This window comes from Centrocercus urophasianus, unplaced genomic scaffold, assembly GCF_019232065.1.
Source record: "Centrocercus urophasianus isolate 14NV4802_14NV808 unplaced genomic scaffold, USGS_Curo_1.0 seq_18, whole genome shotgun sequence".
Lineage (NCBI taxonomy): Eukaryota > Metazoa > Chordata > Aves > Galliformes > Phasianidae > Centrocercus > Centrocercus urophasianus.
In genome coordinates, this window is record NW_024884733.1 from 8,935,203 (window position 1) to 8,947,322 (window position 12,120).

At 42.1% G+C, this 12,120-nt stretch overlaps 1 protein-coding gene across 2 annotated transcripts in view; it reads left to right on the forward strand.

Annotated features, from left to right (window-relative positions):
- The window catches only part of NR5A2 (nuclear receptor subfamily 5 group A member 2), an 87,072-nt gene that overhangs the window by 13,935 nt on the left and 61,017 nt on the right, over positions 1–12,120 (forward strand). For both annotated transcript variants that reach the window (XM_042820031.1, XM_042820032.1), the window contains one exon: positions 1,064–1,710. In XM_042820031.1, coding sequence (XP_042675965.1) covers positions 1,064–1,710 — 647 coding nt within the window. The remainder of the gene's footprint in view (positions 1–1,063; positions 1,711–12,120) is intronic.

Consider the following 12,120-nt stretch of genomic DNA (forward strand, 5'->3'; position numbering starts at 1 on the left):
CCTTAAATCTTGTTCATAAATTACCATGCGCCAAAAAATAAAGAATCATTAAACGTTAAAGTCCTTATGATTATGCACAGTATTACGTGTATTCAGCATCCAGAATAAATTTTTAATGTCCTACTAATCCCTAAGATAAAAAGCTCAAGAACTTAACCTCCAGCAATCTCAGCAGTGCCCACATGTCACCCGGCTGTCAAAGGTCCCTCTCGCAGTGTAACTGCCGTTGGGCGAGGTGGGCTTGGCGAGAGCTGCTCTCTATTCCATGACACGTACAGCACGGTGACAGTCACTGCTAGGACAGACCACCGGCGTGACTCCCAAGGCAGCTGTTGACGTGGATTTGTTTTAATTATTTTTAATTCCAGACATATTACAAGCCAAAACAGCGCCAGTAGTGTCACTTCCTCCTTCTACGTGGAAGGCAGCAGGCTGGCAGCTTTTCTCTGCGCGTTCCAGCTGCAGCCAAACATTTCTGTAGAGCTGTTCAGATACCTAGAAATTTCTTAAAGTCACACACCAGCCTGAACGGAATCTTCCAAAGGAAGTATTTCCTTTTTGCCAGGAAAAAAAAGACATTCTCTCCTTTGTGACTACTGAACATTTCACAATTTCTGTTTCAGATGTTCTAATGGAATGACCATAATGAGGCACTGTGGTCTACTGGCTATGTCTCAGACATATTCTGGACATCAGCCCTAGTTTCTTAATGACATAGCAACTTGACATAAACCAAATATATGGTAAGATCTCCCCATGATCCCATAGCAGGTGTGAAATTCCTGTAGCCAACCACTGTGTCTGTCCCCGTGTCTTAATCACTGTAAAGAGCAGTCCTTCCAAGCTAGCAATGTGCATACGCTATTTCAGTTATCAGAAATAAGTGACACTTGCTAAATCAAATAACTCCTTCTTTAGGAGTAAGTACTACTTTGAATTTGAAAAAAATGAAATAAAACAAGGAGTTCCATGTCTACATTTATCCCTGCCCTAATGTGCGCTTCATTATGGAACGTCCATTTCCAGTTTTTGTTATGATTTACTTCTTCCTCTCCCCTGACAGCCGTGCGAGCTGACCGAATGCGCGGCGGCAGAAACAAGTTTGGACCGATGTACAAGAGAGACAGGGCGCTGAAGCAGCAGAAGAAAGCTCTCATCCGAGCAAACGGACTTAAACTGGAAGCCATGACTCAGGTGATCCAAGCTATGCCAACCGACCTGACAATATCTTCTGCGATCCAGAACATCCATTCTGCCTCCAAGGGCCTACCTCTGAACCATACTGCCTTGCCTCCTACAGACTATGACCGAAGCCCCTTTGTAACCTCTCCAATTAGTATGACGATGCCACCCCATGGCAGCTTGCAAGGTTACCAAACGTATGGCCACTTCCCAAGCCGTGCTATCAAGTCCGAGTACCCCGACCCTTACACTAGCTCACCAGAGTCAATAATGGGCTACTCATACATGGATGGTTATCAAACAAGCTCACCAGCAAGTATTCCGCATCTGATATTGGAACTCCTGAAATGTGAGCCAGACGAACCGCAAGTCCAAGCTAAGATCATGGCTTATCTGCAGCAAGAGCAAGCCAACAGAAGCAAACACGAGAAGCTCAACACGTTTGGGCTCATGTGTAAAATGGCTGACCAAACCTTATTCTCCATCGTCGAGTGGGCTAGGAGTAGCATCTTTTTTAGAGAACTTAAGGTAGGTAACAATTTCACATTGTATTATTTAAGAAAGATGATTTTTAATGTTGTGCTTTGAGCAAGAAAGCATGGTTTATCTGTTTCCCCAAGCACCTCTAATTTACCTGGCTTTAAGTAAGCAAGCTGTTATGGTGAGAAATTTGTACCCGTCTTCATCTTAGTCTGCAATAAGCCGATTTCAGTTTTACTCTTCTCTATTTTACTGTTTATCCTAATAGTTGTTTAACTCCATAGGAATAGCACAAATTTTACTCCTTCCATTTCAGCCTCTCTCTGCCTTGTATTCAGAGTTGAAGAATGCCTGTTACCATTCTGCACTCATTTACATAATTATTTTATCACCTCAAGTAACACAGTAACCTTATCTCTGCCCACCTATGTTCACTCCCTACTTAAGTGCATATTGGAATATTAACTTTCTCACTGGGCTATTATTTTGTATGTATACATGTAGTTAACCATGAAGGCTAAGTTGTAAGCAGGATACACATAACAGATAGCAAGGAGGAAGAAAGTATCTTTAGGACTCATTTGGTACTTATCACTACTGATACACCGGGGACTCCTGTACTCCACATCATCTACAACTACCTTTAGGCTCTTCTCTATGGACACTAGGCAGTTGGACTCCTCAGTACACCCAATCCTTACGCACAGCTCTCTGGTGGACAGAAATTTCCCCCTACACATTTGTCAGATGTCACTTAAGGCAATTTTGTTGTTTGTTGCGGTCAGGTCTGACACAGAAATCAGAAGCCAGAAATGTGGTATCAGCCACACCCTCTCAACCTAGAAGTTAGCTCCGAAATGAATAAAACACCTTTCACCTCAAAAAACAAACAAATAATCAAACACAAGACGAGAAACTTATATTAGGTCCAAACTTCCCTATTATACTGGCAGTTAACTGAATTTCCTGCAACACAGAGATGTTTTTGCTGTAACTATTTGCTGCTGAACTCTGCAAAGTTTTCTGATTCCTAACTTCTTGATTGTTGAGCAAAAGAAAAATAATAAAACATCCAAATAAAACAATAACTATGTAAGTTGAGAACTGAATCTACCTGTATCAAGAGCACAGAGGGGAGAGCCCATTAAAGATCTGCAGTCAGGATGCTTGCCACAGCAGCATTTCTATCACAGCCTTAATGATTCAGACACAAGAAATAAAGCCCATGACTACAAGAAAAGTGAGCTGTATATGTTGTACATACAACTCCACTTGTTCTCAGACATTTTCATGACAATGATTGAAGGAACTATTATAAACTCAGCCTAAATTAAGAGAAAAAAGGGAAGAAGTTACTCGGGGGAGAAAAGAAAATGGATCAAAAAGGAGTAAAAACTGTCACGTCTTTGTTTGTTTGCCATATGTTGCTTATAATCTTTTAGTAAGCCATGCTTCTCATCTTAAATAATGTTCAGATTAGAATGACAAACAGAATACGTTTCCAAGAGACTATGTCTTAAAGTCAGGAACCAGGAACTTTGAACCCATTCAGTTCTTAAGGTTGGAGTAATCGTTTTACAAAATTACTGAGATTTGCAGAAGATATTATTCAGTGTAAGGATTTTTAAGTTATCACGATCTGCCATAAAATTACAGTTATGATTAAAGTGATTATATGAAAAGATATTTGAGCAATATTTACTTTTCATGGTTCCGTTGCTTACTCTGTAGGCAGATTTTTTAGGCATTCAATGTGCTGTGCTGGGAACAGTCTCAGAGATGGTCTTCATTTCTAACCTCAGGCTGGTTGATACCTTTCAACTAATGCACGCTTACTAGTGTGGACATAAAAGGTGCAGAAATCTGTTTCATGAAAGTGCTGATAAACTGTTCCTAACTCTCCCAGTACGTGCATACAACTTCATACACACAGATCTCTAACAACATACATATATGTTCTAGAAACTCCCGGCATACAGGCTTTGGCTACATCTATCAGAGGGAATGGCTTCTTTTCAGTATTTGTGCCCTTGGTATCGTAGAACCTCCAGTTAGCTTTGCATCCTGTGGCATGCCCTGCTCATTTTTCTTAATTGGACAATATCTGCTAAACTGTACAGCATTCCAGAACAGCATCACACTCAGAAGTCCATCACTTAGGAACAAGGTTACAACAACGCTAAGAACTTCCAACGTTTCAGCCTGAGGTCTTACCAGCACGTTTAGATCAGACACCACACCAGTACCAGGTAGCATCAACTCTTTGCAGCTGAGAAGAGAGAATCAGAACTGAAATTTTTCCTGACCTTTCTGTCCATCCATGTTGTCAGCTCCTTCCAATCAGTGTAGCAACAGCTATTTCAGGTTGCTCTGGAGAACACGGGTACCTGTGGGGAGTAAAAAAAGGACTTAAGGATATGACAGAGATTGTAAATGCAGAAGGAAGGAAAAGGTAATTATGAGGAAGATTCAAATAGATTTTCAAAACAGTTAACTTGTTCCCTACCTACTCTGGGAAATATATATTTGCTTGAAGTATTTTCCTATTATTCTGGCTCTTCTACATGAAAACCAAACCATCAGATGCATTCCAGATAAGATATACAAGTGCATTAGCAGATCTAAGACTAAAATTTTAACAGCTTCAAATAATGAAACAATTCATAGCATTAAAAGGTACCCTTGTATGAGTTCTAAAAGTATGTAATGTAAAGATCATATTTGTTAAAGTGCAAAACCTTCCATCTTCATATTGGGTATCAGAAGTTAACGGAAGCATTAATGAAGCAAACTAGTTGGAATGAGTAACAATGCCAGAGTAAGAGCCAAAGCAGCAAGCTGCAGTCTAATAACCTGCATTTCAACATCTGCTAAAATCTCAAACATGCACCTGTCTTGTGGAGTAGGGATACTCTTTAATTAGTAATTACATTAGAAAAGTGGTTTGACATCACACAATTCTTGCATCAAAAGAAATGTTTCTGTATAGACAAAGTATGAACACAGAAAACCTCCGAGTACAGTGATAATACTAACAGTGAGGAAGACCTTTGCTATTCTGGAGTTGCTGAAAGCTTAGTAAACATAAAAGTAAGATATATCTACCTTATCCTCAGCTATGAAAACTCAGGAATGCCCCAGGGATGCCAAATTTGTAGCCAGCTGTCTGAGTCATGTGAAAGGTCTCTGTACAAAGCTAAAAAGAAAATATTGCAAGAGTTTCTAGAGTCCAAAGGTTATCTGGCCCCAAGAAAGGATGCAGACAGTTCCAGGGGACTGGTCTTTCCTCATCAGCTCACAGCAGGGAAAATTCAGCAACTACTTCCAAAGGATTCTTCAAACCATAAAAGCAAGCAGTCTCCACTTGAGGCAGGAGAAAATAAAGCCTGCACTGGAGAATAGTCCTCAGGATACTTCCACATGGCTGAGGATCAGAAAATTCACTGAACGTTGATAGTTATAAAAAAGGCATTAAAGAACCTGTGACTCACATAAAAATACTACCTTGACTTATTTGCTTATTTTAGTGGGGATGTCACAGGTCAAAGTACTACGTGAGCACAAGCCCAATTAGTGAATGATTGCAGGAAGAGCCAGCATACTTCATGTTGAAGAAGTTCATCCTAAAACCATTCACTGAGTTTGCCAACTGACTTAGGCCATTCACTGATGTCAGAGCACCAGCTCTGGAACACTAAGCACACATCTGTCCATTAGCTGGAAACACATCTTTCAAAGAAATGCTTCACCCACATTTCTCCAAAGGACCTGTCTGCAGGACTTCCACTGTACAATGGCAATACAGATGTTTTGGCAGCTAATAAGCAAACAGGTGCTCAGTTTTGTATTACGTGTTTCTCAAAAACACAACTATATTAGCAGAGTTTCAAATCATCTCTTAAAACAGTGCAAACTTAGTGTGAACTGGGTCAACAGAAGCACTGGAGTCCCTCTTACTTATCACATCAAACACATCTAGATAAATATAGTAATAATAATATTCAATACATCATGGTTAATTTTAAACTTCAATCTCCATGAAATTAAATATCAAGAAGTGCACAGAAAAATAATGAGTTAAGGTACAGAAAGTGAATTATTAAACCAAATACATAGAGATGAGGGAAGTTTTATTCTTTAGAAAAAAAAAATATCAGTAGTGGAATACCTTAAAAGTTTTTCTTCAGAGTGATAAAAGGTTGAAATATTATTTAGACCTAAGTAATCAAAGGCAATTTGATAACTTGAAGTGCTTTTGGACTTTGTAGCATCCATTTATCAGGGCAGGAAATGTAACTAACATAGCTGATGAAATAAAACTGCCATAGGAGTCTTTCAGTCAGGGAAGCAGTGAGAAACCGAGGTTGAGGATTTCCCTTAGTATCAGCAGTCTGACTACAGAGCGTGGTGTCATACGCAGCTATTGATTTTTGGGCTGGTTTGAGCATACTGGGATCTGAAAAAAAGTCACCATTTCTCAAACTTTCTAAATGTTGGGGGAAGTGGGAAAGCATGCGTCTTACTGACCCAACAAGTTACTTGCATTAGAAACATTAATTTGATTTAACTAAGTGTGTTTCATAGTAAGAAATAATTCTTTTTCTGAGATCACGTGGAAAGAAATAGTGAAATGACTGCAGTGTAAAGAAGCCTCACCAGAAAACCCAGGCTTAATGAAGCATGGAATTATACCTCCCGCCCCACTGAAACTTGTATAGGAAGCACTTTGTTAGAAGTCCATGTGATGATCTTCTTGACTTCTTCTGAACAAAGCCTGCGACTAAACGCAGTATTCCAGCATGCAGGAGTGTTGTCTGATAGCCCTCCTAAACTGCTTGTTCATTTCCAAGCCTCTGGTGCCTTTTCGAAGGGTAAAAAGATGACAGCATTCTCCTATGCTCATTCATGCCAAAGCAGTCTACTTTGCCATATGCTGCTGTCACCTCTGATAGCAGGAGGCTGAACTCAGCACTCTGCAGTCAGTCACTTTCCCACCCATTGGCGGATGTTCAGCAGCAAGCTGAGACAAAGCTACCGTGCTTCATGTGGGTGCATTTTGAAAGCCTGTCACTTCTAGCAAGCAAGTGTATTTTCCCACTGCAGTTCACTGCAGCAAGCTTTCTTCCATTCCCACAAACAGCCACTATGCAATATTTTGCCACTTATTACTAGACAGAAAAAACTGAGCATCCTAATGCTTATAGCAAGCATAGATGCAGGCTGTAGTATGGATACAGGGAGGTCTGCAGCTGCAGCCACTCCTGCTTGATAGCTTGAATCTCCCACTGCAGCCTTGGCAGGAAGGATGAGCTGCACATGCATATCCATCTGCAACTTGGTGCCATTTGTGTTATACAAAGTGGAAGTTTAACATCAGAGTTCAGTTTTTTCCTTCAAAAGAGCAGGATCACGATTAGAAGCACAGGACAGCTGACAGCAGTGCCAGATTATCCAGATCATCCAGGTGCAAAACGCACTCTTATAGGGCAGTATGAAAAAAAAAGAACTACCAACACTGCTGTTCAGAACTTGCATATGATGATGGTTTGCCGAACTTGGAAGTTCCTGCCACAAAAACAGCCCTCCCCTCCCCTTATAAATCACTGCATTTCTTAGAAGCAGGCACCAAGTCTTATGTAGGAAGATCATGGCTCTTAGCTCTGCGGAAATTGTCTCATTCAGGTCCAGTGCCTTTGTATGACACTCCTATCATTCTAATACAGTGCTTTTGTACAACACCAATTTCTGTTCATATGAGATAGTTCCTAAGCACAGTGAAAGTCTGCCTCTATAATTATATCTGGGCTGTTTAGATATAAGGATATTCTCCTGTTAGCAATAATGAAGTCACTCAGACTTCCTACTGTTGCATTGCCTCCAACACCTACCAACCCTGCCAAAGCTCTATAATATAAATTCACTATAATTTATAGTTCCATGTATAGAGATAAGCTGTTTCAGATCAGTGATGGTCACTTTTGCTCATACAGCACTGTGGAGCCAATAGGTTTCATACTAAGGCACACCTAATGCACCCCGCTCTAGGGCTTGAAAATGCTGAGAAAAAGCAGAGGAAAGTACGATTTACGAAGGAAAAACTAAGAGATCTAAATAACCACAGCTTAATGAAACAACAGGTATGGCCTCATGGCAGCCACGTGCAAGCACAGCATCTGAAAAAAAAGACAATTCAGAGCATTAAATGCATTCTGCAGCTTTATAGGCCCGGGAACACAGCAGAGGACTTCAGTCTTTTCCATTTCTGATTTAAAAATTCTTACAAAGCAAAGCTTCAGATGGAAGCAGTGACAGCAAGCAGCAGACAGCACTCACACCTCCCAGCGCACTGCTTCTCAGCTCCCAGGCTTTGCCCAGCCCGCGCTAATCAGTCTTTTATCTCCGTACAAGTACAGCCATGCACCGCTTTGTTTCGTTCACCGACCAAGCAGTCACAGCTTACTCCATTTCAGTGCCTCAGGTTAAAAGCATCCGAATCTGTGCCAGGCTACATATAAATGGAAACAAAGACCAATTCCGCGCTCTGCAAACAAGATTCAGTCGCTTACTTTCCCCCCACCTGTAGGCAAAGGTGCAAAAAAAAAAAAAAAGCCTCAACAAAGAGCGAGTTTTGGTGCAAGAGGAAAGCGCCCAATACATCGCAGCATTCCATCAATCCATTAAATACCAAGAAGGTCGTTTCGGGGGACAACCGCCGAGCAGCGAAGCTCTGCATTGACCCTCGTGACAAAGCACACAACCCGCGCACCGAACACGTGCAGCACAGCCGTGCGCTGAGGTGACGCCGCCGATGGAATCGCCGGTTAAAAGCGAGCTGAGAGTACCGCCATCTTCACCGGGCTGCCAACTATTTCGGCACGCTGACAGACGGCAGCTTTAGTCAGCTAACGCTCGCTAAATCACGACCCATCGTGCTTAAGTGCTATCTTACCCGCATTCTAGAAGCGACACGAAGCATAAGCGTTTACACACAGCGGTTACCCCCGAACGCCTCAAGCCGCTCATTTCTTCCCGCGCGCCTCAGGCTGCAGACCGCGCTCTTCCCGCGCGCCTCAGGCTGCAGGTTGCAAGCCGCGCGCTCTTCCTGCGCTCCGCGGACTGCAGGCTGCAGACCGCTCACTTCGCACGCGCCTCAGGCTGCAGGCCGCGCTTCTCCCGCCAGGACGGGCAGCGGGGAGCGAGCCGCTCGCCACGTGCGGGGCGGGCAGCCGCTGCTCGCCCTGGTCGGCTGCAGGGCGCCGCGGTCTTTATTTGCAGGATTGAGCAGCAAATAAAAGTTGCTGGTACACGCAGCAATGCTGCAGGCATGTCTGCAGAGCAACACCAGAACAAATGGAAGGGCGGGTGTAAGAAGGAGAACTCGAGAGAAAAAACGGCTCCAGTAGGAAAATGAAGCTACGATTTCGTTGGACACCTTGAGTAGCTTTTTTCCACTTCTGTAGCTGGTAGCTCGGGGCTGCAGGTGCAGGCTGGGCTGATAAACAACACCGTTATGGGAACACCTCAAGCATTAAAGCAACTGTTGTAGTTTTATATATGCTTATGTATCTGTATCTATAGATACAGATGTATAGAGATATAGGTGTATACACATATACATTTACATATATATATACATTTATAGGTACAAACTAGTAAAAAAAAAAAAGCAAAAAAAGCAAAAAAAGAAAATGCATTTTGTCCAGTTCTGGAATTGCCCATCGTACTCATCACTCGGAAATGGAAAGAAACTAAAATCGTTTTTTCAGAAATTCAGAAATAGAAAAATGCTTTTTTTGCATCTAAATACAGCTCTTCATTTGTTGAAAGAGAAGTTACTTTGATATTTGTTGCTAAATAAAATCTTGGATCAAGTAAATTTAATTTAAAAAATTAGTGAAGGCAACAATAAACACAGGAAATATACATGAATAAAGTGTTCTGAAAGTCAGGCAACTCTTTTAAGGCTATAAATATAACCTAAGCAAGGCCTCTATAATTAGCAAAGGGTGAACAAAAGAAGACATCCAGAAATAGATGGGGAGGGGGGAGGTGGGGAGGGTGAAATGTCTTGGTTAGCCTTATTCAAGTGTTCTTTCCATAGCATAGGAAGTGGTTCCAGCTAGCTCATGAGTTCTGTTGGTATTAACTGATTTTTAAAAGGACATTTCCAAGTTGTCTCCATGCCAAGGAAATTCTTTTACCGGCATGTTTGCTGAATACAGGAAACATCGTCCCGACTAAGTGACACTGGATGTGACGAAGAGTTGTGTCCTTACTCCGGTGTTACAGTCAGCACCCTCTGGTTGTTCCATCTGGAAACCATTCGGTATTTACTGGGGAACACTTACTGCACTCCTGTCATTCATCCTGAGCAATGAGCAATGGCCAGTGGTGCTGAGTCATGGTTGGTCCCTGAACCAACTCACTGCAGCCCCTTGGAGGGGCACCAGGGGTGTCTGTCTGGTCATCCACTATTCCATCTCATCCCTCTTAAAAGTTTTGGGGGAAATGTCTGTAGGAGCAACAGAGCGCTGGGAACCTCTCCATGCAGTGGCAAGAATTCCCTGTACGAGGAAATAAACATGTACCTACAGCTGCTCCTAAGCAGAGAGCTGAAGAAGTCAGTCTTGCATATGGTGATGTTCAGTGTTAAGCCAGGTTGTGCTTATGGGTCTGGTTTTGTTTGCTTATTGGAAGAACAATTCAGTGAGGCTGATGAGAACTGCAGTGTCCAAGAAGTGCAAGTTAAGATCTTGAGTAGCGCATTTCCAGTTTCTCGCACAGCATCTGCCAGTTTCCTGTTTTCTTCCGTAGAGCTGCCTGGCTCAAGTGTTTAAGTTTCATTTGCTATGTGTTGTTCCTAAATCCCCTTTTTGTTATTTATTGGCTCTTCTTTTCCTTTCTCCTTGCTGGGAATTACGTTAGCGGCACAGTCAGTACGTGGGCAGCAGTAACTGGGGCTATTTGTGGCCATGGGCTGCACAGACCTACAGAGGGTGCAGCAGTTCACCAACACTCAGTGTGCTTCACCAACACTCTCTTCAACTCCTTGCACAGCCTTTCAGGAAAAGATGGAAATCTTTGAGGAGAAGGCCTAGAGTGGGTGGTCATGCAGGCCTGCAGTCTCCACTTCATCTTCTTACTCCTGTAGCTCAGTGAAAATCACCAAAACCAATTATCTGGTGTGCAAGTGGAAGCCAAAACTAACGCTGCAGCTCATGCCCAGGTCACCAGGTATACAATAGTTTCAGCTTCTTCTGTAACCAGCGTGCAGTCACTGATGTTCTTCCTGCCTTTATATGGAGAAAACGAGACAGAAAGACAGCTACTCACAAATAGTACTGGACTATTGTTTTGAGAGGTACATACGCACTGATATCATACGTGAAAAATAAGATTAGACAATTTTCTGCCTTTGAGACTGAGATTCTAAATCTCTCAACAATGTTTTGAATATTGGCCCCATTACTAAGTTTCTGCGCAGACTTACTATGCCTTGAGAAATCCAAAACTGCTAAAAGGAGAAGTATCAGAAAGCAATCTTTGTGATGTAGTATTCAGAAAACAAGGGTCCTTTTTTAAAACACAGAGTTTTAAACAGCAATAAGAATAATAACTCTTTCGTAGAAATATGCATGTGACAATTATTTTACTTTGATCTGTCCTTGCTGAGATAGGTACTTATTCTGCAAGCATAGCACAACACTCCCTCCTAAGACTGAACTTTCATTGGGAGCATTTGCAGTGGGAAGTGCCATGCCTCAGAGGCAGTGTTTACATGCTAGCTCATTTGCCAACATTGAACAGCATTTGCCTTTCATTCGCATGCCTCTCCTTTAAGGCGCACTCTTTTCCTCTTGACTTTAGTGGGAGCTCCGCATGTTTTGCCTTTGGTTCCTTTGCATGCTGGCCATTCTAATTAATATCAGTTTCAGCAGAGTTTCTCTCTCCCTCTTTTTCAGTCGAAGAGAATAGCTTTCAGCAGCTCACCCCAACACCAGCTTGTGTATTTACTGATCAGGTGCTTGGGCATTATCAAACTGGCACATACTGCCCGTACAGAATATAACTTCATTTTTTCTCTGTCCCAGCCAAACAGAACTTTACCTTTTACTCCAGACCTAATAATAAATGGTGGCATAACTAAGAACAGAAGAAAATGACAATGATCATTCTAACAAACTCCTCTCAGTGTTGAAAACATTGCTTAGGTCTGTGTTTGTTAAACAGTTATAGTTTTAGCTAGCTAACACAGTCTTTCTCTATAGGATGCTTTCATTGTTGGTGCAACAAACATAAATCAGAACAGATCTGTTCTTTCTTTGAGACCACCATTCCCCAGGGCTGGATTGTGTAATCCAAACTAAGCCCCAGTCTGCTCTGCCCTTAGTAACTGTGCTTTGGTCTTCAGAGATACTTTATATGGGACACAGTACTACATAATTGAGGAAGACTGAC